This window comes from Heloderma suspectum, chromosome 4 (genome assembly GCF_057233095.1).
Source record: "Heloderma suspectum isolate Gila_16-S chromosome 4, 16-S_ref, whole genome shotgun sequence".
NCBI classification, from domain to species: domain Eukaryota; kingdom Metazoa; phylum Chordata; class Lepidosauria; order Squamata; family Helodermatidae; genus Heloderma; species Heloderma suspectum.
Window position 1 is genome coordinate 23,606,265 of NC_139461.1, and position 25,023 is coordinate 23,631,287.

At 46.8% G+C, this 25,023-nt stretch overlaps 1 protein-coding gene across 4 annotated transcripts in view; it reads left to right on the forward strand.

The window, feature by feature from the left end:
• WASHC5 (WASH complex subunit 5) overlaps window positions 1-25,023 on the forward strand; it is a 51,908-nt gene that overhangs the window by 16,179 nt on the left and 10,706 nt on the right. For 2 of the 4 annotated variants that reach the window (XR_014789984.1, XR_014789985.1), the window contains exons 9-24: window positions 79-250; window positions 1,919-2,046; window positions 2,400-2,529; window positions 6,807-6,919; window positions 8,005-8,171; window positions 9,489-9,564; window positions 11,554-11,664; window positions 11,782-11,922; window positions 13,564-13,644; window positions 15,832-15,933; window positions 16,301-16,480; window positions 16,738-16,862; window positions 17,629-17,791; window positions 19,522-19,624; window positions 20,290-20,365; window positions 22,432-22,535. Coding sequence is in view for 2 of the 4 variants with exons in the window: in XM_084848822.1 (XP_084704948.1) it covers window positions 79-250; window positions 1,919-2,046; window positions 2,400-2,529; window positions 6,807-6,919; window positions 8,005-8,171; window positions 9,489-9,564; window positions 11,554-11,664; window positions 11,782-11,922; window positions 13,564-13,644; window positions 15,832-15,933; window positions 16,301-16,480; window positions 16,738-16,862; window positions 17,629-17,791; window positions 19,522-19,624; window positions 20,286-20,365; window positions 22,432-22,535 (1,976 nt within the window). In the remaining 2 variants the exon portion in view is untranslated. Of the gene's footprint in view, window positions 1-78; window positions 251-1,918; window positions 2,047-2,399; window positions 2,530-6,806; window positions 6,920-8,004; window positions 8,172-9,488; window positions 9,565-11,553; window positions 11,665-11,781; window positions 11,923-13,563; window positions 13,645-15,831; window positions 15,934-16,300; window positions 16,481-16,737; window positions 16,863-17,628; window positions 17,792-19,521; window positions 19,625-20,285; window positions 20,366-22,431; window positions 22,536-25,023 lie in introns of all 4 variants that reach the window. The other 2 variants (XM_084848822.1, XM_084848823.1) reach the window with 1 other exon arrangement.

Sequence of the window (25,023 nt, forward strand, 5' to 3'; positions counted from 1 at the left end):
ACCATTTAAACTCTTACCATGGGGGTATCTTCCTGCAGCCCCTTTCTTGTTCTAATGCTCCGACTTCTGTCTTCCAAGGCCAGCAGGTCTGCCGCCGTCACAGATCGTGTTCACACCCAGGTGCAGCAGTTTCTTAAGGAAGGCTGCTTGAGAGAGGAGCTGGTACTAGACAACATTCCCAAACTGCTGAACTGCTTAAGAGACTGCAACGTGGCGATCCGGTGGCTGATGCTTCATACCGCCGACTCAGGTAACATTTTGTTTTTGTTGTGACGCATTTTAGATGTTTTTCCTCAGAGCTTGAGGTGGCTTTCAAAAAGCAGTGAAACACAACACGCTGGGCTGGCTCCAGATGTATTCCTCTTTGGAGTAGACCTTTGAAATCAAAGGACGTAAATTAGTCCTGACAGGTAGTCACAACGAACTCAAGTCCCACTGATTTCAATGGGTCTATGCTAAGAATGACTAAGGGCGCAATCCTATGCATGTTTAGACAGAAAAAAAGTCTTACAACTCCCAGCATTCCCCAGCCAGCATAGGATTGCGCCCTAAATCTGGAACCAGCCTAATAAAAAGCAACATATAAGAGAAACAATAAAACAGTTATAAAAGCAACTGTAGTCAAAAGCATCATAAAGCATGACAAAAGGTAGAGTTTTAAAAACAGGCTAAAAACAGAGGGATTACATATAATTATGGTAAACAGGAATTTTAAAAAAATGCCTCCAGAGGCCTTCTTAAATAGGGAGATCTTAGCCCACAAACACTAATATTACCCACAGACGGTGCTGGATCAGGGGCCAGGAGGACTTCCAAATCTTTCTGTTGAGACCGTCTTTAGAGAGAAGAATTTTCTCCTTATCCCACATATTTACTGTGTGTTCTTTTATCTAGCTGGATATATGTACGGATGCAGTATTCTAACGCAGTAAAGGCCCATCTAAACCCTATAGGGACTAGAGCAGCCTTCCCCAACCTGGTGCCCTTGATATATGTTTTGGACTACAACTTCCAGCATTCCTGACTATTGGCCATGCTGGCTGGGGCTCATGGGAGTTGAAGTCCAAAACATCTGGAGGCCATCAAGGTGAGGAAGGCTGTCCTGTTGCAGGCTGTAATGTTGCTACCGGGTGAAGCTGGAGAACTTAGAATTGTATCTGACCCATCCTCTTGTATATCCACCAGGGCAGGAAAGCCATTTTGTCTTGCCCCTGGTGGATAGAAGGAAGCGGAATAAGGCTGTATGTTTATATTTTATTTTAATGTAATAGGCATTCCTTTGTTACATATAAGCTTATTCATGGAAGGCAGGTCTATAAAAAGTCTGTTGATGTGGAACCTCCACATTTGTCGGCAATCTACCACGGAATACCTGGTGCTTGAAGCAAACAATGGAGGAAGGCCCATCGCCTTCATGTCCTGAGTCCCAAAGAGCCTCTGGTTTGCTACTGTTGAAAAATGGAGGCTAGATTTGATGGACCTTTTGGGCTGATCCAACAAGACCACAGTATGTGTATTCATTAATAGTTTAAGATGCAGTGGCCCAGTTCAGACGTAACGATAAGCCACCGTGGGTGAATATCTCCGTGATTTTGTCACGGTAGCAGCCACCATTTTGAATACTAAGGGCACGGCAGGGGCACACCATAGCTTCTTGTTACATATGAACTCAGTGAGGGTGGGTTGTTGGGGTGGTTGACAATCCCCCCGCAACCCTAAAACAGCCCGTGGGTTCTGGGCGGCTTGTCAACCACCCCAACAACCCACCCTCACTGGGTTCACACATAACGAGATGCTGTGGTGGCGGGGGCTTGGATCAGCAACCTCGTGCCTGTGGGTGCTGCAACCCACTGTGATCGTGTGAACAGGTCATTCTGTGCCTCTATAGTCTAAAGAAAACATTTGCTTTTCCCTTTAGCTTGTGATCCAAATAATAAGCGCCTCCGGCAAATAAAGGACCAAGTTCTGACAGATTCCAAGTACAATCCCAAGATCCTTTTCCAGCTTCTCCTGGATGCAGCCCAGTTTGAATTCATCTTGAAAGAGGTAAAGTAACACTGACCATTTTGTTCCCTCCAGAATGTGCACATGCGTATACACACAAGGCAGAGGCTTTCCTTGAAGTTTCCCCTTCACCCATTTTCACTGCCGAAGAAGCAAGTCCCATTTTCAGTTAAAGTGGCTTGTCTCTTCAGTGAATTGTGGAAACTTCAAGGAAACCTCAACTCTTTAGTATTTTCTTCTGTTTTCAGCATAGATTTGGGGATCACCAGAAAGTGTACCAGGGATTCCTACTGTAGATCAGTCCATACTGAAATATATTGTTGATATCGCTGTAATTTTGAAGTTGTGATCAATGGTTCTGTTTTTAACCTGGGAAGATCCTTCCTTTCCATTAGATGTTCAAGCAGATGCTTTCAGAAAAGCAAGCAAAATGGGAAAGCTACAAAAAAGAAGGGTCGGAAAGGATGGCTGAGCTGGCAGATGTCTTTTCGGGCGTCAAGCCTCTAACAAGAGTGGAGAAAAATGGTAGGCTGAAATAAAGAAGTAAGCAGGTTTCATTATCCACCATTAAAGGAGGCTGAACACTGCATCTCCGCATAAACTTGCCTCTTCTCCAGTTTTGCCTTGTTGCGTTTAGGGCTTGTGCTCAACATTGGTTCATGCAGAAACACGGGAGATGGATTGCTTTGCAGGCAGCTGCTTTTTACTGTGCTTATCTTTATTTATTTATGCATTCATTCATTTCATTTCAGTACTGTCCAATAGCCGAAGCTCTCTGGGCAGTTCACAAAAATTAAAGTCACAGAGTGCAACATAAAACAATATAAAATATGAAAGCTTAAAATCACAATATAACAATACAACCAGAATAAAACCTAGCAGCAATGCAGAGATTTACAATACAGATTTAAAACACCAGAGCTAAAAGATTAAGAAGCTAAAATGCTAAAATACTGGGAGAATAAAAAGGTCTTTACCTGGCGCCAGACAGAGAACAACATAAGCACCAGGCGAACCTCTCTAGGGAGCTCATTCCACAGCTGGGGTGCCACAGTAGAAAAGGCTCTCCTCCTGGTAGCCACCAGCCTCACTTCCTTTGGCAGGGGCTCCCAGAGAAGGACCCCTGAGGATGATCTTAAGGTCTGGACAGGTACATATGGGAGGAGGCGATCCTTCAGATAACGGCCCCAAGCCGTTAAGGGCTTTAAATGTTTATACCAGCACTTTGAATTGGGCCCGGAAATGGACTGGCTGCCAGTGCAGCTGGAAAAGTACTGGCGTAATGTGATCTTGTTGGCTAGTCCCTGTTAACAATCTTGCTGTCCTATTTTGGACCAGCTGAAGTTTCCAGACCGTTTCCAAAGCCAGCCCCACTTATAACGCGTTGTAGTAATCCAGGGCATAGTTGGTATATCAGCCTAAGCTGATAAAAGGTGCTCTGTGCCACTGAGTTCACCTGTGCCTCAAGTGACAGTTCTGGATCCAAGAGCACCCCCAAACTACGAACCTGATCCTTTAGGGGGAGTGCAACCCCCTCCAGAACAGGTTGAATATCACCTAGCTGGGCAGACGAACCACCCACTAACAGTACCTCCGTCTTGTCTGGATTTAGTTTCAGTTTATTGGCCCTCATCCAGTCCATGACTGTGCCCAGGCCCTGATTCAGAACAGCCACTGCCTCACCTGGGTTTGATGAGAAAGAGAGGTAGAGCTGGGTGTCATCCGCATATTGATGGCACCTCAGCCCACACCTCCAGATACCCTCCCCCAGCAGTTTCATGTAGATGTTAAACAGCATGGGGGATAAAATAGAGCCCTGTGGAACCCCATGGCACAATTGCCATGGCACAGAGCAATAATCCCCCAGCACCACCTTCTGGAGTTGGCCATCCAAGTAGGAGCAGAACCAGTGCAGTGCAGTGCCTCCAACTCCCAACCCAGACAACCTATCCAGAAGGATATCATGGTCGATGATATTGAAAGCCGCTGAGAGGTCCAGGAGAATCAACAGGGTCGCACTCCCCCTGTCCCTCTCCCAGCAGAGGTCATCCCACAGGGCGACCAAGGCAGTTTCCGTTCCACAACCAGGCCTGAAGCCCAGTTGAAATGGTTCTAGATCATCTGTTTTATTCAACAGTGCCTGGAGCTGTCCTGCAACCACCCGCTCAAGCACCTTGCCCAGGAAGGGGATGATGACCACCGGCCTATAGTTGTTAACATCCTCTGGGTCCAGGTTAGGCTTTTTCAGGAGTGGCCTCTTTTAAAGCAGCCGGCACCACTCCCTCTCTCAAGGAGGAATTTACAGCCTCCTGGACCCAGCCAGACATCCCCTCCTTGTTTGATGTAATAAGCCATGAAGGGCAAGGGTCAAGCACACAAGTGGTCGATCGAACTTGGCCAAGCACCTTGTCCACATCCTTGGGCCTCAGTAACTGAAACTCATCCAATAAAACTGGACCTGACGGTGCTCTGGATGCCTCTACCACTGGAACTGCATTAATTGTGGTGCCCAATTCATGACAAATCTGGGCGACTTTATCCTCAAAGTGCCATGCAAACTCGTCACAGCATGCAACCAAGGGTTCCAAAGTCTCTTTCCCTGGCCCAGAGTGTAACAGGCCACAGACCACTCGGAAAAGCTCTGCTGGACGACACTGAGAAGATGCAATACTGGTGGAAAAGAACGGTTTCTTTGCCACCCTCACCACCACAGAGTAGGCTCAATAATGAGCTCTTACCTGTGTTCGGTCAGACTCAACACGAGTTTTCCTCCAGCTGCGTTCTAGCCGTCTCCCCTCTTGCTTCATTGCCCTCAGCTCAGGTGTATACCAAGGAGCTGGCTGGTTTCTGCTCAGGGGGGAGGGTGCTTGGGCGGTTTATTTATTTATTTATTTTTATTAGCCGCCCATCTGGCCAGCTACCCAGCCACTCTGGACAGTGTACAATACAAATAACAACATAAAATACAACACAATCAGCTAAACAAAACAACATTGCTCTAAAAAACCCTAACCCACCCTAAATGCCGACCTAATCAGCCAAGTTTTCAAAGCCCGGTGGAAGCTCATCAAAGAGGGGCATGGCAGAGGTCACTAGGGAGGGAATTCCTTAAAGTGGGAGCCACCAGAGAAAAGGCCCTCTCCCTAGTCCTCACCAGCCTAACTGTCCTGGCTGATGGGACAGACAGAAGGTTGACACGATTGCACCTGAGTCATCTCTGCATTCTACAGAGCAACCTGGGCTTCGACAGAAGCACCAGCCATACCAGCAAGAAAATCCCCCAGAGCCCTCTGGAATCCATTAGCTTCCGGGGGCAGACCATTTTAAAAGGTCCCCCACCCTTGCAGAGGGGAAAGGCTGCCAAGAGTCTAAACCTCAGTAGGAAATGATCCGACCATGACAAGGGGACAGATGTTAGTTCCCCCACTTTCAGATCACTCTTGTCTAGTCAAGAAAACCAGACTAGTGTGTGTCCTTTTACATGTGTTGGGCTGATGACATGTTGGGACAGCCCCATGGTTGTCATGGCGGCCATGAAGTCCTGCGCCACCCCGGATACAGCTGCCTCGGCATGGAAGTTGAGATCCCCCAGAACCATCATCCTAGGGTCTTCAACACCAAGTCCAAGACCACCTCCATCAGCTCAGGCAGGGAGTGGGTGGTATACCAGCAGAATCCCTAATCTGTCCCAGGTACCCAACACAAGGTACAGACACTCAAGATCCACACTTGAATGAACAGGAAGCCTAGAGAGAGAGATCGAATTCCTATAGACCATGGCAACCCCCCCTTCCCGACCCTCAAGTCGGTGTTGGTGCTGCACTGAGTACCCAGGAGGACACAGCTGGGAGAGAGTGACCCCTCCCAGTTCCCCCACCCAGGTCTCAGTAATACATACCAGGTCAGCCCCCTCATCCACAATCAAATCATGGATAAGGGAGATTTTATTTTGGACTGACCTGGCATTCAGCAAGCAGCACCACCAGACCTGAGGGCAAGCTGGCAAGGCCACCAGGAACCATCTAGTTGGGGGAAGAACCAGAAGAGGGGATAGCTGTAAGGTGTCTCGCCCCTCTTCTCAGCTGGCCTGTTGATCTCCCAATGCCATACCTCCCCGCTACCTGTGACCACAGTTATGGTGGCATCCCCCCAACCCCCTATCTACCAAACAAATGTTTTCGGGTGCAAGGTTAAAGCGTGTTTCCAACATAAACTTTGGGAGGTGGGGAGGAAATATGTCTCCATTATGGGAAGTTTGGGAAATGGTGACCTAGACACTAACTTTATGAATCAGATTTTTATAGGTTGTAGTACAAGAGTTTGTAAAGGGTTAGTCCAGGGGTATCGAACTTTAGGCCAAGTCGTCAACCTGACCCTCCAGGTTTACCCTGATGGCCATGCCCCTTTCCTCTGACCACCAATTGTTTGGCAGTTTTCCTGCATTTGTACAGTCCCCCACCCACCCCCCACATTCTGAAAGGTTGAAATGCCTGCTCTAGGGCATAGTTCCTGGTCATAAGAGCTTTAAGCTAAAATATGCTGGCATTTTTGGTATGTTGGCCTGCCACAGTTGCCTGGCATGCAGCCCCTGAGAACATCTCCGCAATAGAATTCAGCTCTCAAACTGAAAGAGGTTCCCCACTCCAGGGTTAGTCTGCAACACCAAAACAAAACACCTCAACCCTGAAGCTTTTTTGTTTCCTTCAAAATCAGCATCCAGATTTGGAGATATTCAGTTTGTGAACTGGGGGCTGTCTGCAAATTTCAATGGCACTAATGAAAAACTTTTCTTCCTCAAACAGAAAACCTGCAAGCCTGGTTCAGGGAAATCTCCAAACAAATAATGTCTCTAAATTATGATGACTCCACTGCAGCTGGCAGGAAAACCGTACAATTAATACAAGCTTTGGAAGAGGTGAGTCAGAGGGGGGTTGGGAAAGTTCTTGCCATGCTATTGTATAATTTCTCCTGTCTATTCAGACACAAAACAACCTAAGCTGTACTGTCAAGACCTTGTTCATCTGCACATCCTCTTATATGCAAACAGTTTATTCATCTCTTTGATTACTATGTATTGATATGTTTTAATATATAAATTTTTGCCTTTTTATTTTTGCTTTTTTTGTTATTTTGCAAATAAAAAGTAAACACACAGAAAGACAGATTCTCATAAGCCAATGTTCATTCGCCAACATCCTTTCTAAGGGTATCAGCTGCAATCTGGTTTGCAGCAGATTTATTATTTAAGACATGCCAAAGGAGATCCTTGTTCTGCACAATATACAAATGACCTATGACATGTACTGCTGTAGGGTATGTATGTGAATAGAAGACTAACGAAGGGGGGCAGAACCGCAGGCCCAGTGGCAAATCCAGCCTCCTAGGGTCCCAGTCCAGCCCTCCAGAGTTTCCTAGATCCCTATGCCCCTTTCCCTGGACCATCAATCGTTCGGTGGTTTCCCGGTTTTTGTGCAGTTTTCCCCATTCTAAAAGGCTGAAATGCCTCTCTTAAGGCTTCGTTACTGGCAGTAAGAACTTTAAGCTACAATATGCTGGTATATTTTAGTATTTTTGGCTCTGTCTCTTTTGCCTCCGGCCCTGCCCACCCCTGGAATGCAGCCCCAGAGAATATCTCTGAAACTAAATTCAGCTCTCAGGCTAAAAGAAGCTTGACAACCCTGGGTTAGTCTGCAAAAACAAAAGAAAATACCCTAGCCCTGAAGCTGGTATGGGGGGGGTTGGCCCCACCCCTTTCACCTTCAGCCACACCCCCTTTGCCTCCGGCCTTGCCCACCCCTGGAATGCAGCCCCAGAGAACATCTCTGAGACTGAATTCAGCCCTTGGCCTGAAAGAGATTCAACACCCATCAAATAGCCAGATCCCAATCAAGGCTGAGCTAAAGCTTTCGATGGTTGCTATGAAATGTCATTTAAATTAGGATTTCTTCTAAAATATCTAAGATTTAAAATTTCTCCTGTGTGTGTTAATCCTTAAAACAGGTTCAAGAATTTCACCAACTGGAATCCAACCTGCAAGTTTGTCAGTTCCTTGCAGACTCTCGTAAATTTCTCCATCAGATGATCCGCACCATCAACATTAAGGAAGAGGTTTTGATCACCATGCAGATAGTCGGTGATCTTTCCTATGCCTGGCAGCTAATTGACAGGTAGGATTCCAGATTGTTGCCTCTTCCATGGAGGGCTTCTGCCGTAGAAAAGGTCTGTCTCCATCAGGTTCGGCTGCTTTTTCCCCTACCCCAATTCCAAGTAGCTGTTTTGGGAACAACCACATCGGACCTTGAGTTGTGGGTCCTCTTTAAATTCCACTGCTAATTGGTCAAAAAAGCTGTGAATGGTGTTACCCAGAGCAGGGGTGGGCAGAAGGTGGATCACCAGATGTTTTGGATTTCAACTCCCGAAGAATGCTGGAAGTTGAAGTCCAAAACATCTGGAGACCTACCTTCTGCCCACCCCTGACTCAGAGGCACCCTTGATGGTACACTGTGTACAATTCAGGGTCACTGAACCCAGAGTCAAAGGCTGGGTCAGGCTGTACACTGCCCTGGAATCTGAAATGCATGAACGACAGTATATAAATGTTTTAATTTAAAAAAATAAAGCTGAAATAAATCCAACCTGAGAAAGCAATCCAGAGTCATGGAAGAATATAGATGGGGCTTATGTACCAAAGGGAAGTGGAACATGGAGGGAGGCTGAAATGCGGGAAGGCAGTGACCTGGGGGGACCTGGAATGCCTACAGAAGCAAGCGAGAGATCAGCCCAGGATCCCAAAGAGCAGCAACAACAGGAAGTAAGGTTCTGTTAAGCAAGCAAGAACAAAATATCTGCCTGTGCATGTTTTATACCTAGCTTGGTCAGTCTTAATGCTGACCTATCAAGAGGCTGATGGTACGCATCCCTTTTCTTTACTGAACAGAGTTCTGAGTCCTGCACATGCACACGAACACACCGCAGAGATCACCAGGCTACATGTCAGAAATGTAGAAATTTAGGAAGCTGCCTCATACCTGGTCAGGTTATTTGTACACCGAGTCCAGTATTATCTGTTCTGGCAGACAGTGGCTGTCCAGGATCTGGGCATAGATCTTTCCCATCAGCTGCAACCTGACCATTTAACTGGCATTGCCGTGGATTTGAACATGGGACCTCCTTTATGCAAAGGATGCGCTCTACCCCGGAGCTCCGATTCCTCCCTGAACTCCTGTTCTAACTCTCCGTTCTCTGACATGTCTGGAGCACAGAAATGTAAGCCTGATAGCTGGGAAGAAGTGTTCTATCCTAGCTTTCTCCCTGACATGCTAGTTTTCTGTTTGCAGGATTGATGGACTGTACGTGGCCAAGTCCCCACCTGCAGTCTGAAGGTGGTGCAACCACTTTTACCAACTCCATGAGAACGAGGTTGTAGAATAATGACTTCCCGATGCTAGGTTCTGACCACGATTTTTCCTTTCTGTTTCTTCCAGTTTCACATCTATCATGCAGGAAAGTATACGGGCTAGCCCATCAATGGTAACCAAACTGAGAGCCACATTTTTAAAGGTGCGTAGGAGAAGGGACTTTCAATATTAACAAGACCTTTTTTTATAGTATCAGGTGCATGTGTTCCTGCGTGGCGCCAACATGACAGTTAGGGTGCTATCCTATGCATGTTTAGACAGAAAAAAGTCCCACAACTCCCAGCATTCCTCAGCCAGCCATGCTGGCTTTTTTCTGTCTAAACATGCATAGGATTGCACCCTTACTTACCTTAGCCCTACTTCCCTGTTTGCCTGCCGGATTGGAACTCCCTCCTTTAATGACACAGCAAACTCCAAAAATAGATTCTCTGTGTCTTGCTCTCTCTCTCCACAACCCTCATCCATGTCAGATTGAGGTCCAGGTCCCTCTGGAGCCAAGCCCAGTCCAAAATGGGTTCATTTCAGCCCCCAATGTGTACTGGCACTCTCCTTGCCATCCTCCTTCCTTTGTCACAACTGCCAAGCCAAGGAAAGTGGGCTGTAATACAGAGGTGGGCCTCTGTATTTGCTAGTAGATTGCCAGATGATGTGCAGCAAGTCAGCCGCGGTATCCGTCTCCCGATTAACAGCAGCAACAAAAGCCACCTTCTCCCTTTTGCCCCTAAACTAGGCTGCTAGAATCCCTGATGGGCAGTCACTTGGATGTCGATTTGAACTTGCACATGCAGGCAATCCTAGTGTATGACTCATGGGGTACTCTAGATAACTGGGTTCATCCTCTGAGGCTCCATTGTACAACTGGCTCTGCCTGTCACCTCGCCCCTCCTGTTGCAGAAATCAGAGTCAGAGAGACCACGGAGTGAAGGAAAAAGAGTTCTTTATTAACGCGCGGGCTTTATGGCTGGAATCACTTCCAAAGTGCCAAAAGCCCTGAAGTACATCAGCAAATTGTTTTTATAGACATTATGACACATATGAAAAAGCTCCTCCGCCCCCCCTCCGTGTGGTCTTGCAGTATTCAGCATTTTCTCTTCTAGCACCATTGTTTATAGTCCAGGAAATGGGTTATAGGGCATGTTAAGCAGAGAACATGATAACTCTGTCTTTAGCCTTGTTGACAAGATAAGAAATTCCTGCGTCTCGTCAGCTTACAAAAATATATTTAAGAGAGAAAGAGCTCAGCAAGGACATGAGGCATGAGGCTACTTAGTCTGACCCTCTACATTGCTACTACACTCCCAGGCCACTATTTTGCACCTGGCTCCTGTTCATGGACTGTGGGCGTCTGGGGAAAAAGCGAAGTACATCATGCAAGCCTGAAATATGCCCACACCTGCCCTAATCCTAACAGGATGTTTCCGCAACATTCAAGGCATCCTGATGTCCTGCCACACCGTGCCAGGGTGTTGAACTCTTTCAGCCCAAGAGCCAAATTCCATTTTGGAGAAGTCTCGGTGGATGCATTCCCGTGGTGGGTGTGGCAGATGGCAAAAGGGTTGAGGGCAACAATACAAAAAATACCAACATACTGTAGCTTAGAGCCCCGACTGCTAGTAACTAAGCTTTAGGAGGAGCATTTCAACCTTTGAGAAGGGGAGAAAGTCTGCACAAATGCCGGGAAACCACAAAGCGATTGGTGGCTGGGGAAAAGGGTGTGTGGCTCTCTGGGGAACCCCCGGAGGGCCTTATTTGGGACCGAGGACCATATTTGGCTCCCAGGCCTGAGGTTCCTCACCCCTTGCCCTTAAATGTCCTAGTCCATTCCGGACCAAATACAGAGTTCAGATTAATTTTCAAGTGTCCAACAAATCAATGCATTTTACTCTGGATTATTATCAGAGTGTACCGGGACAGCTGTGTGCATTACTATTTTTTTTCAGACTGCCTTTGGCAAAGGAGGCTGTGAACAATACTACTGCTACTACTACTAACAATACAAATTGTCATAATGCTTCGAGAAATAATGAGGATGTGGGGATGCGGTCCAAGGTTCTTTCCATGTTTCTAGTCTTTCCCATGGTCAGCTGTCTCACTGCATAGCAACCTAAACTTTTACGCCTTCTGCTTCTAGCTGGCTTCAGCTCTTGATATGCCACTGCTTCGTATCAATCAAGCAAACAGCCCTGACCTTCTCAGCGTATCGCAGTATTATTCTGGAGAACTCGTGTCCTATGTAAGAAAGGTAGGACCTTCCCGGTAGTCCCATTGTAACTTTTGTTTTCCCTTGAGAGTCCTTCAAGAGATCCATCGTTGGTCTCTTTGTCTTTTCTTTCCCTTTCTTTTTTGCATGGAATAAAAGGTTTTGCAGATCATTCCGGAAAGCATGTTTACGTCCCTGCTTAAGATTATAAAGTTGCAGACCCATGATATCGTTGAGGTGCCCACCCGCCTGGACAAAGACAAGCTGCGAGATTACGCCCAGCATGGGCCACGATACGAGGTGCATCTGGATTAAGGGCTTAAAGGGTTGAGGCGGAACCCTTACAAAGGGTTTTTTTTAACGGGATTTTTATTCTTGATTGTGTAAAATTGTTTTATATGCTCGTCTGTGAATGGTTTCACATTATGTTACTGTATTGTATTTTTCTGGTTTTAATCTTTGCAAACCGCCCAGAGAGCTTTGGGTGTTGGGCGGTATAGAGATGTAAGAAATGACATGAAAGGGGCCAGGGATGGTGGCAAAAATAGAGACAAATCTGCACAGCCTTCCTGAACCTGGTGCCCTGCAGAGGTCTTGGACTACATGCCCCAGCATCCCCAGCCTGCATGGCCAAGGGTGTTGCTGGCTGGGGATTATGAGGCTTGTGGTCCATGTCTCCTGAAGGCACCAGATTGGAAAAGGCTGAGTTAGCATTACAAGGCTACTGCTGGCTGGGGAACGCTGGGAGTTGTAGGACTTTTTTCTCTCTAAACATGTCTAGGATTACACCTTTGGAATATAAGAAGAGCCCTGCTGGGTCGGACCAGGCATCCAACGTCCTGTCTCCCACAACAGCCAGGCAGATGCCCATGGGAAGCACATGAGCAAGGCGTGAAGGCCCTCTCCCGTTGTGACTCCCCAGCAATAGGTTCTTGGAGGCGTGCTGCTCCTGAATGCAGCGGTTTCACTGAGCCATCATGGCAAATACCCGCGGATGGACGTATCCTCCGCAAATCCCCTTTTAAAGCTATCTAAGCTGGTGACTTCTTCTGGCAACAAGTTGCATAAACTGTAATTGCTGTTAGTGAAATGCTCGAAAGAGCCGGGTTTGTTTGTTCTGGGGGGTTGCAGGGGCGGGGGGAGAAGAAGGGTTTCCTTTTGAAACAAAGACTTAAATTTGCGCGAGGTTGCAGGCTGCATTTTGTGGGCATGTATGGAGCATCTTACATCTGAGTCTGCTGTGTTCCACTTGAAATTCTGCTTTTGCCCAGCACTGTGGGGAACACATACAAAATGTCACACTGAGATGGAAAACAAGGATTGCAAAGGAAGAGGCCCTCCTTCCGTTGACAGTGGGTACAACGACAGCCAAGCATAGGAAACTGCCTGGTCCTGAGTCAGACCATTGATTCCATCTCGGTGTCGTCTCCTATATCCAGCAGCGGCTTCCCGCAGTCTCAGGCAGGGGTCTTCCTCAGCACGTGCTGGGATCCTTTAAACCAGAAATGCCAGAGACTGAATCTGCCCCCTTCTGCATGCAGAGCTTGTGGTCTGCTGCTAATGGAGGCCTTCCCTGTACAAACGTTTGGCCATCCAAGCTTAATGCACGCACTGTAGCCTTAACGCTTGAAAAGTCCCCTTTTGCAGTCCCAGATAGGGAGCACACAAGAGGTGGATCAAGCCCCTGATTGGTCCCCTGAGAGATTGTGCTCAGGTTAACGAGTGAGAAATCTGGGTGGGCCTGTGCCACGGAATGACAACTAACAAGCGGGGGTATTTTGAATTAATGTAAATGCAGGCGGAGAGGAAAAGAAATAATAGAAATGCAGGCGGAAAGGAAACTTCCTTAGCAGAGATGTTCTTTCCCCTGCTCCCCTAACATAAACCCTACCATACGTGTTGTTTCCTTTTAATGTCCAGCTTCTCTTTCTGTTCTCTTAGGTTGCTAAGCTTACACATGCCATCTCAATTTTCACAGAAGGCATCCTAATGATGAAAACGACATTGGTTGGGATCATCAAGGTAATGTTTCCCATTGTGGCAGACTGAAAAGCCAGTAAACCAATCCCCCATCCTCTGCAAACCAATGGGTGAAGGCACATCGACTCTGCTTCCCGAGGGATGTTCCTTTTGTCTGCAGCTCTTTAGCATCTCAAGAGCATGAGCATCTCCCTGCTCTGCTACCCAAGACCCTGTTAAAGCAGGGGTGTTGAACCTCTTCCAGCCTGAGGGCCGAATTAAGCTCTCAGGGGCCACATTCCAGTGGCTGGTGGGGCCAAAAATACCAAACATGGTATGTTTTAGCTTAAAGATCTTGCTGCCTTAGAACTAAGCCTTAGAAGAGACATTTCAACCTTTTAGAATAGGGAAGAAAACTGCACAAAACCTGGGAAACCACAAAACAATTGGTGGTCGAGCAAAATGGGGTGGGGCCAAGGTAAGGTGTGTGGCCATCTGGGGAACCTCACAAGACCAGATTGTGTCTCCAGGTGGGGCAGATTTGGCCCCCGGTCCTGTGGTTCTGCACCCTTCTTCTAAAGTCTGTATGCCAGGGATTGCACCTGGGGCCTTGCGCAGGCAAGACATGTGTCCTACTGCTAAATTATGAGCCCTCCTGACCTGAAGCTTGTTTAGATGCAAGTACGTTCCTCGTACTTCAGATGTATGCAGTCCTGTCCTTGGGACTGCTGCCTTCATCTAGAATGGGGTCACTTGTGAACGTTGCTGACGCAAGATAAAAAGCATGGCGGAGATGGCTGTAAATCCAGCACATCTTTCTAGCCAACCGAGGTTTTACATTTGTCATAACTGATGTGGGATATGCAGGTAACAAACGGTTGACAGGTCACTTATGAAAACAACTGGACCCAATGTCCTCTGTAGCCTGCCTTCCATTGGCACCTTATGTAGCATATTCCAGATAGGGATGCAATTTGGGCTCGGCTGAAAAGTGGGGTGGGTTTTTGTGATTGCCTTTCAACAATCATTTTCAGTGACCGCTCCAATACAACAGTGGAAGCAGCCTGGAGTGGGTTGTTCGGTGAGTAGAAAATGTGGACTTCACGGAGTTTCTAAATGCATAGAGACCTGTGTAGTTCAACACAGTAGAGTTTAACAGGCTTTAGCTAACAAAAGTAGGCCCCTTGATGGAGGCAGTGCTCAAGGGTGAGCCTCTCACATACTTTTAATTGGTGAGGTAATTAGGCATCTTGCTCAGTACCAATCTGAGCAAGGGAGTAGTATCCTCTCTCACTCCTGCACTGCCCTTTGTTCCTTGGGTCTGGGGAGCCAATTAAGTTCCCAAGCTAAATGTTTCGAGAGCCTTTTGGGTAAGAGAGAAGCCCCCCTTTTCTTGTGTGTGCATTAGCCTGTTGGTGTGAGAGAGGCGTGGGGGAGGCGTTGCTCATGGGCTAGAAGGAGGCATCTAGCAGAGAAACTTATAAGGCCCAGCTTGCTGGCCTGCCCTTTGGTCTCACTCTAAGGAGGAATATGCGTGCTACCATCCAAGAGGAACTTGCGTTCCTGAGGAATGGCCTCCCCGTCTGTCTTGGGGACTCGGATAGACATATTAGCTCGTGACAAGGGTGCCTGCTTTGTCAACTGAGTGGAGGTGTGAGCTTTCTGTGTGTGTGTGTGTGTGTATTCTGCATCCATTTTCTATCAAACTGTCATCTTTTGCACAAGTGGCTTGTTTCATCTTGATAACCAAAAGAATCTGATCGATGACTGGGAACTGACAGAGTCAGGACCCCAGATCAATACACAGTCACACATTCGGTGGGCAATGCTTACCCAGGAAGCATTGCCCTCACGCTAATTCACGTAGAATCTGATAGGCTGGGCAACACTGGCGTCATAACATTTGTCCCAAGTTGGCTCAAATCACCAATGTGACTATTGCCCCGCCGCCGCCGCCGCCCCCAAAATGTGTACAGAAGCAGATCAGAGAAACAGAGGGAACAAGATGAAAGTTCTGGGGGCTGGGGGGACAGGGTTCTAGAAAGATTTCTCTCCTTCAGGGAATAATTTTTGTATCAAAATTAAAATGAAACTCTAGAATGTCCAGTGTAGCTCTGGCATGATATACCACACAGATCACAACCATCATCCGCCTCTAGATCTGTGCAGTTGTTGTATTCGCATTTGTAAAAAGGAGCATGCGCGTGTGTGGCTGTGTTGATTTCTCTCATTCGTTTCCTTCATCTTTAGGTGGACCCAAAGCAGCTGCTAGAAGATGGAATCAGGAAAGAGCTGGTAAAACGGGTGGCCTTAGCTCTGCACAGAGGACTCACCTTCAACCCCAGAGCCAAGGTGCCAAACGAGTCCCTCAAACTTTCCCCACTTTTCTTTGCTTCCTACATCCACTCAGCCTAAGCTGGCTGTGAGCAACTGCTATCACAGTTTATGCAGTTATACTGTCATACGCAGGCTTTTTTTCTTTCCTTTGTTTGCTTATATTTTCTTTTAAAAGTGAAACTCTTCTCAACTCACCCTGCAGCTCCAAGCAAAAGAGACTGCATGCATTATGACAATGCTCCGTGGAATTCCCTTTTTGCATGGGGCTAATTCTTAGTTTTTCCCAGCAGACAACTACAAAACATCATGGGCAAGAATGAGCTTAAGCAATAAAGGTTGGGTGTCCTTTTGATGGCATTTTTAATATTCCCTGTTTCCACAGCCCAGTGAACTAATGCCCAGGCTGAAAGACATGGCAGCCACCATGGATGGTTTCCACCGTTCCTTTGAGTACATCCAGGATTATGTCAACATTTATGGCTTGAAGATCTGGCAGGAGGAAGTATCACGCATTATTAATTACAATGTGGAACAGGAGTGCAATAACTTCTTAAGGACAAAGGTACAAGATGTTCAGGTTGAAAGAGGTTCTACACCCCTGTGATTGGTAGATTTCATGCCCCCCCCTTCTGGTGAGAGGCCAACTGTGGGTGCCTTGCTCAGGGGGCCCCTCAAATCCTGGAGCCAGCACTTTACAAAGACGAGAGTTGGATGTAACAAACGCCTTCAAAAGCAACATGGTGTTTAAACCTTAAAGCAAAAACATCTCTTTTAAATGAAAGACAGCACTCAGGATTATTTCAAAACCACCTCTTTCAGATTCAAGACTGGCAAAGCATATACCAGTCCACCCATATCCCAATACCAAAATTTGCACCAGTGGATGAATCGGTTACATTTATTGGTCGGCTCTGCCGAGAGATTCTGAGGATCACAGACCCCAAGTGAGTATTGCATGTGACTTGTACGTTCTCCTACATATTGGGCTATTTCTAAAAGCATTGCGTTTGCATGAATGTCTGATAGCTAAGGCTGTGCCAAATATTTATTCACACGAATTTGAGTGGCAAGAGATGGGATTTTGTCACAAAGGTTTTGTGAAAGAAAAAAACCCTTCCCTCTTTCACAAGTCATTTGCTCTCTTTGGAACTACATCTTCCCATAATCATGCCATTTTTAGGAGGAGAAAAAAAACACCACAAACTTCTTGAAGGGATCCCAGACAACTAGGGATCAAATAGTCAATATTACTATATCATGTCATAATGTAACCCAATCCAGTTGACATCAAGAAGCCAAATCAAAGTGAGGGCACTGCTTCCTGCCCTCACTCTGAATGGATGGACCTTTTTGCCCCATTTGGCACCCCCCCCAAGCATTTCTGAAATGGGGGCAGCATGTATTTTATAGGACATGAAGGTTTTTTTTCTTTTCAAAACGCACACATTCTGAGTGTGTGTGTGTGTGTGTGTGTGTGTGTTGTGGCTCAGCCCTAATATTAGCTTGCATAATTGGAGCACAGAATTTACTCTGATTTTTAATTATACTCTGTATACTTTCTTTGCAAGTGTGCCTGTTCTGCTGCCATCTTCAGCTTGTTGGCTAGTCCCTTATAGATGTTTCACATGTAAACACTTTCTCATGGAAGAGACATTTCCTTCGTTTTGCAATATCCCTGCTGTTTCTTTTTCCCCCCGTCTTTCCCATCAGAGTTGCCTGCTACATTGACCAACTGAACACCTGGTATGACATGCGAACTCATCAGGAAGTGTCCAACAGTCGCCTGTTTTCTGAGATCCAGGACACTCTGGGCACCTTTGGCCTGAATGGTCTGGACCGGCTTCTGTGCTTCATGATTGTGAAAGAACTGCAGGTAACTAGTTCTTATAATTAGGGATAAGCGAACGAGCAATGTTCGAGCTGGCTGAGGTTCCCCCAAAATCAGCTTGATGCTCATCTCTCCGCCATTTGTGCTCATATTTGCGACTGCTGTTCATTTCACATGAATGGGAAAATCGAACACAACTGAGCATGAAAATTACACAAAATATTTCCAAATTTGCACAGATTTCCCCTCATAAAGTGTGAAAATGTGCATTTTTACAAAGTGCGATTTTGAAGGTTTCTTTGACAAAATCTGTGTATTTTTGAAACACAAGTGCACGTTTGAGAATTTGTTAACATTTTCGGAGAACACATTCTCCTGTTTGTGGTTGCAAACAGGGCATGCCCACATGTTTTGTGAGCAGAAATGAAATTCCCATACATCCCTACTTAAAACTGGTACCCACCCAGGACCAGACCAGCCATAAAACCAAAGTAAGCAACCACCTGGGATGCCAAAATTCCAGGAGTGCTGCTTTGGCTGTGTTTGGCTGTCTATATGAAGAGGGAAAACCGCTATTTGCCCTTTTTAGATTAATCCACTCTTTCAATGTGTGCTAGTTACGTTACTGTAAATGAAAATATTGTTCTGAGCAACTCTTGATCATTTACTGTGAATTTGTTGTGCCACACAGTGTCCGCGAAAACTCAAGACTTCAGGGAATTAGGTTTTCTGAAGAGGCACTCCTGGTGGTACCACATGAGTCAGAGATCCACTTGAAAATCACCAGAAGTAGAGCCTTTAATGTGCTGCCTCCCACCCTATGAAATGCCTTTCCAGTTGAGATCAGGCATGCATCTAAGTGACTTGGTTTTCAGCATTTGCTGAAAACTTTTCAGGCAAGCACTTCGTGACTAATGACTAAATTTTGCAGCTTTACTGATGTTCCTGCTTTTAATGTAATTTTTTGTAGTTTACTTTTTTTGTAGTTTGTCATATACCACTCTGATATCTTTTGATGTGGAGCAGTTTATAAATTCTATAATAAATAAATACAATTTTAATTGCAAAAAATCTTGAAATAAATTTAGGGCACAATCCTATACATGTTTAGACAGAAAAAAGTCTTACACCTCCCAGCATTCAACTTTATTTCTGTCTAAACATGCATAGAATTGCACCTTTAATGTTACTTAATACTGCAGTGTCGCAATCCATCTCCGTATAAATATATGCTGAGTCAGACAATTGGTCCACCCAGTATTGTCTGCTCTGACTGGGAGCAGTTCTTCGGGATCTTGGTCAGGGGCCTTTCCCAGCACTTACTCCCTAATCCTTGTAACTGAAGATGTCAGGAACTGAACTGGGGACCATTGGCATCCAAAGCTTTTGCCCTACTGCTGTGTTATGGCTGTTCCGTGAAATTTCTGTGCCAGCACAAAGCTGTACAGGCTGGAGAGGATACTCATATACCGTTATGGACATGCATTGTTCCAGGTGCGCAGTTACAGCATACATGCACGTTACTATGAAGGTGGGTCATTATTATTTCCATTTTGTGGACTGCAGAACCAAGGCTGCGGTTTGCCTAAGCTCCCCCCACTCCGACCCCCAATAAGGACTGGGAGAAGGAGGAACTTCTGTTTGCATCCTGCAGCTGCCGCCATTGTGCATTGTTTTGTCATGTGCACCCACGAGCTGCAGCAGGAGACTTTTCTAAAGAATGTCACCAATCATGTCTTTAGACTTTTGTTTGTTTGTGTGTGTTGTTTTTTTAGAATTTCCTCAGCATGTTTCTGAAAACCGTGCTGCACGACAAAGGAGTACACGAGGCATTGAAATCTCTCATGAAGACGGTCTGCCCTCTGAAAGGAATTGTGGGTAAGATCCTTAAAGCAGGGTTTCGGGTTAGGAAATAGATTTGGTTCACAGGAACCTTGTCAGTGCTGAAACCATGAGGGACATAGAAGACAAAAGTGCTGCAGATGGTGCCTTCAAAAACAGTTGAGGTTAGTCAGCTGTTTATTCTTGAACATTTGGGGATAATCTGTTGCAGGCAGTGGGCGGGGCTGCGCCCAGTGTGGGCGGGACCATAGCCAAAAGTGGGCAGGGCCATGCCTTTTCTCTCCCTGCTACCCTCTTTTCCTGCTTTCCCTCCCCACCTAGCAGGCTGCTATGAGAGGGACAGATTGCTCTTGCCAGAGGTCTGAAGTAATCACTTGCAGAGGGCTTCTGAAACTAGGCTGAGGGCTCCAGTTTCTCCCCACACCCACCTCCGTTTTAAAGACTGGGGACATCTTTGGACAGAATGTGAGAGACAGGAAGCAGAAGCGTCTCGTGCTTCCTGTTTTCAGCCATAACAGTGCACATGCCTTTTCCAAACAGAGTATTGCCATGTAGCAAAAAATCACACCTCTTACAATGCCAACCCTTATAGTGGATTCTGAACAGGGTGAAACTTATAGCAGGTCACCTTTAATAAAAATGTTGAAGACTCCAACTCTATTTCTTCTTTCTCTTTCTATGGTTTTCTTTGTTGCAGCCAGTTGTGGCAAGGTGTATTCCACAGCAGTTGCCAAAACCCAGAAGATATGGGCTGCTTACCTTGATGCGATTATGAAGGTACTTTGTTTATAACACTCTTCAAAACAGATATTCCTCTAGGCACCTGTGGCATCCACTGTGTTTTGGTAGGTCTGTTATTAAAAAAATGAGTTAGATCCAGACTTTAGTCATGCTTAGAGCAGACTCATTGAAATCGATGATACATATGCTAGTCATGACTAACTTAAGCCCCATTCATTTCAGTAGATCTACTCTAAGCATGATTAAGTCTGGATCCAACCCACTGAGTTGAAAGTCATTGGATATGTGAAATACAAGAAGTCCCTCTGCGGGCGTGCGGAGTGCCTCTCCACTTTAACGTTGTGTTAACATCATAGATAGCCTATATAGATCTAGAATCAAGGGCTGATTAAGGCTTCATGGAAGTGACTTCAGTCAACCAGTCAATCAATGTATTATTTATACTCCGTGCTTCTTCTCATAAAGTATGGAGAGGAGCTTTACAGCATAAACATATAATAATTCTAAGGCAGAACCTCTCATTTTAACGGTTGTTATTACATTCTTAAAAAAAAAAATTCAACCCTTCTTTCAAGGAGAGCAAGCAGCATATATGGTTTTCCTCGAACCTGTTTTATCACGACACCGCTGTGAGGTAGGTTAGGCTGAGCTGTGATGGTTGCTTGAAAGACACCTAGTGAGTTTTGTGGCAGAGTGGGGATTGAACCTGGGTCTCCCTGGTCCCAATCCAACACTCTTAACCACCACACCGGCTCTCTCTTTTAACTGCAATTCTTCTGATGCTGCAAACTAAAGAAGGGCTCCCTACTCCTTTCCCCCAGCCGTGCAGCCGTAGAAGCAGAGCCCCTGCACGTGCTCCTCCCGCCTGACCCTGGGCTTCTGACATCCGCTGCACAGTTTGAGCGCGAACCGTGTAGTGGCACCCCTGCCATGTGAGAAGACGCCCAAACTGTGTGAGTGGGGCGCGCTGGAGCTGTTTAGGACGTTAAACGTGCCATCCTACGTATGTTTAGACAGAAAAAAAGGCTTACAACTCCCAGCATGCCCCAGTCAGCATGGCTGGCTAAGGCATGCTGGGCACTGTAGGACTTTTTTCTGTCTAAACATGCACAGGACGGCACCCTAAAGGACAAAGCCAGAATCTCGAATTGTGCCTGGAAGGCAGCAGTCACATCTGTACTGACTCCCGATTGCAGTGATCCACTGCCACCACCTGGGTGTCACTAACACTCTATTGAACTTGATTCAGAACAAGGGTGCCGGGTTGATCATCTCCACTTGACCCTGCTTACAATTCCCATTGTAGTTTCAATTAGAGAAAGTCAGAATTCCTAAGGAGAATGATGGAGGCTACAATCATGTGCACCTTTACATGGAAGTAAGTGTCAGGGTGGACACTGAGCCCATAGAATCCCAGAGTAGTTCTGACTCTGAGGAAGAGCAGTCGCTCCTGGGAGAGGAGCGTGCTCCGCTTTCCCAGGGCCCACAGCTGACGGAGATTCCTCCCACCAGCATTCCTAGTTTAGTTAGCAGTCCAGGGAGTGACCGAGCAGAGATAGCAGACTTGGTGGATGCGCGACGCAGACGCAGAGAGCGGCGCCAGATGGAGGGCGCGGAAAGGAGGCGAAGTGCCAGGTTGGCGCGCAAACAACGGCTGCGCCCAGAGGCTCCAAGGGAAAAGGGGAGGGACTCTCCCTAGTCCTTAAGTTCAGGGGTCTGCCAGTAATTCCCTTTCAAACGGGGACCAACTGTTCCAACTTAGGGCATAGGTACTGTGCTGCTCAGATCTAGTTGCTACCTGTAGAGTTAAGTTGTAAAAGAAGAATAAAGCTTTGAAAGGAATCCCTTTGTCTGTGTCTGGACTTGGCTACTGGATTAGACTGAGAGAGGCCTCCAAGGAGCCCTTGACAGCAAGTCTCACTGAAATTAGTTGGACTTAATGTCTGAGTAAACATGCACAGGATCAGGGCTAGAACTCTACCCTTTTAACTTGTGCTCACCAATGCCTGCTTTTAAAAAGACAGGATGCATTATGCAACAGAGTGCCCACTACTCACTTATGTTTTACTTTTAATTTAATTTTTTTCTTCCTTCCTCCCCAGGTTGGCCAGATGCAGATTTTAAGGCGCCAGATAGCCAACGAGCTTAATTATTCCTGCAGATTTGACTCCAGGCATTTAGCAGCTGCATTGGAGAACCTTAATAAGTAAGAACCCAACCCCCTTGAAGATCAGCTCATGTTACCATGATTATGAAGATAATGATCTGCTTTGTTGCATCAAAAGGCAACCTTTAAACTTCTAAGACATCCAGGACTGAAGAGTTCAGAAAAAGATCACCATAAGAACATAAGAAGATGTCCAAGCAGGACATGAGTGCAAAAGCACCCTCCCGCCCATGTTCCCTAGCAACTGGCGTACATAGGCATCCTGCCTCTATACTGGAGGTGGCACATAACCATCAGCACTAGTAGCCATTGATAGCCCTCTCCTCCATGAATCTGTCTAACCCCCTTTTAAAGCCATCCAGATTGGTGGCCATCACTAGGTCCTGAGGTAGCCCCGTTCATTTCAGTAGATCTACTCTAAGCATGATTAAGTCTGGATCCAACTCACTGAGTTGAAAGTCATTGGATATGTGAAATACAAGAAGTCCCTCTGTGGTAGCGAATTCCATAGTTTGACTGTGTGCTGTGTGAAGAAGCCCTTCCTTTGATCTGTCCTGAATCTCCCACCAATCAGCTTCATGGGATGACCCCATGGGGATCTAGCATTACAAGAGAGGGAGAAAAATTCACCGTTCAACACAGGACCCAGAGTAGACTGGAAGATGATTTCCTACCCACTTCCAGTGTGGGATGTGGAGATTATCTGCCCAATTTTTGGAATCCCTCCCCTGCCCCCAATCTTCCCCCAGTTTTATGTTCACTGAAGTTGAATGTCTTCCCTACTGCAACCCCCCAGGTTAGCCCTCCCAGGGTAAATTTCTTTATTATTTTGAAGATTTATATTTATTTAATTAATTAACCAATCAATCGCCCATCTGGCTGGTCACCCAGCCATTCTGGGCGATGTACAGCATATAATAAAACAGTTTAAAACAATAAAATTCTACAATAAAAACATTTTCTAAAATACCCTAACCCACCCCAAATGCCTGCCCGAACAACCACGTTTTTAATGCATGGCGGAAGCTCATTAAAGAGGGGGCATAGCAGAGTTCCCTAGGGAGGGAGTTCCACAGAGTGGGGGCCACCACAGAAAAGGCCCTTTCCCTCGTCCCCACCAGTCTAGCTGTCCTGGCTGATGGGACAGAGAGAAGGCCATCCGAGGCTGATCTTGTTAAGTGGCCTGTCTGGTATTGCTGGAGGCGCTCCTTAAGATAGGCTGGGCCAGAACCATATAGGGTTTTGAATGTCAAAACCAACACCTTGAATTTGGCCCAGAAAACAACTGGTAACCAGTGCAACTCCTTCAGGACTGGAGTGATGTGATCTCGCCGGCGGCTGCCTTTAATCAGGCGAGCCACCGCGTTCTGTACCAGCTGCAGCTTCCGAATCGTCTTCAAGGGTAACCCCACGTAGAGCTCATTACAGTAGTCTAAAAGAGAGGAGACCAGGGCATGTACTACCGATGGGAGCAGATGGTTGGGAAGGAAGGGGCGCAGCCACCATATCAGATGGAGTTGATACAGCACTGTCCGGCTCACAGCTGACACCTAAGCCTCCATGGACAGCTGGGAGTCCAAAATGACCCCCAGGCTGCAGACCTGGTCTTTCAAGGGTAGCCTTACCCCAGTCAACACCAGGTCAACATCCCCCAGCCTCCTCTTGTCTCCCACCAAAAGTACCTCGGTCTTGTCAGGGTTCAGCTTCAGCTTATTCCTCCCCATCCAACCACTCACCGTCTCCAGACATTTGGACAGGGATTCTACAGCAAACCTTGGTGAAGATTTGAACGAGAGGTAGAGCTGCGTGTCATCTGCATACTGATGACAGTGCACCCCAAACCTCCTGATGATAGCCCCAGTTGTTTCACATAGATGTTAAATAGCATCGGGGAGAGGATGGAACCCTGTGGCACCCCACAAGTGAGTGGCCACGGGTCCAAAACCTCCTCTTCCAGTGCTACCCTCTGGTACCTGCCGGAGAGGAAGGACCGGAACCACCGCAATACGGTGTCTCCAATGCGCAACCCCTCCAGGCAGTCCAGGAGGATACTGTGGTCAACGGTATCAAAAGCGGCTGAGAGGTCGAGGAGAACAAGGAAGGAGCATTCACCCCTACCCAGAGCCCTCCTCATATCATCCACCAAGGCGACCAAGGCTGTTTCTGTCCCATGCCCAAGCCCGAAGCCCAACTGAATTGGGTCTAGATAATCGGTTTCTTCCAAGTGTGCCTTCAACTGCATTGCCACCACCCGCTCAATCACCTTGCCCCAAAAAGGCAGATTCGAGACTGGGTGAAAGTTGTTCAGAACTTGGGGATCCAAGGAGAGCTTCTTTAAGAGCAGTTTTATCACTGCCTCCTTGAGGGCTGATGGCATCACTCCCTCCTCAAGGGAGGCATTCACCACTTCCCTGATCCCCTCACCCAGTCTCTCTCTGCAGCCCATAATGAGCCAGGATGGGCAAGGATCAAGTAAGCAGGTGGTTGGCCCTACACATGAAACCACCTTATCCACTTCGTCAGAAGG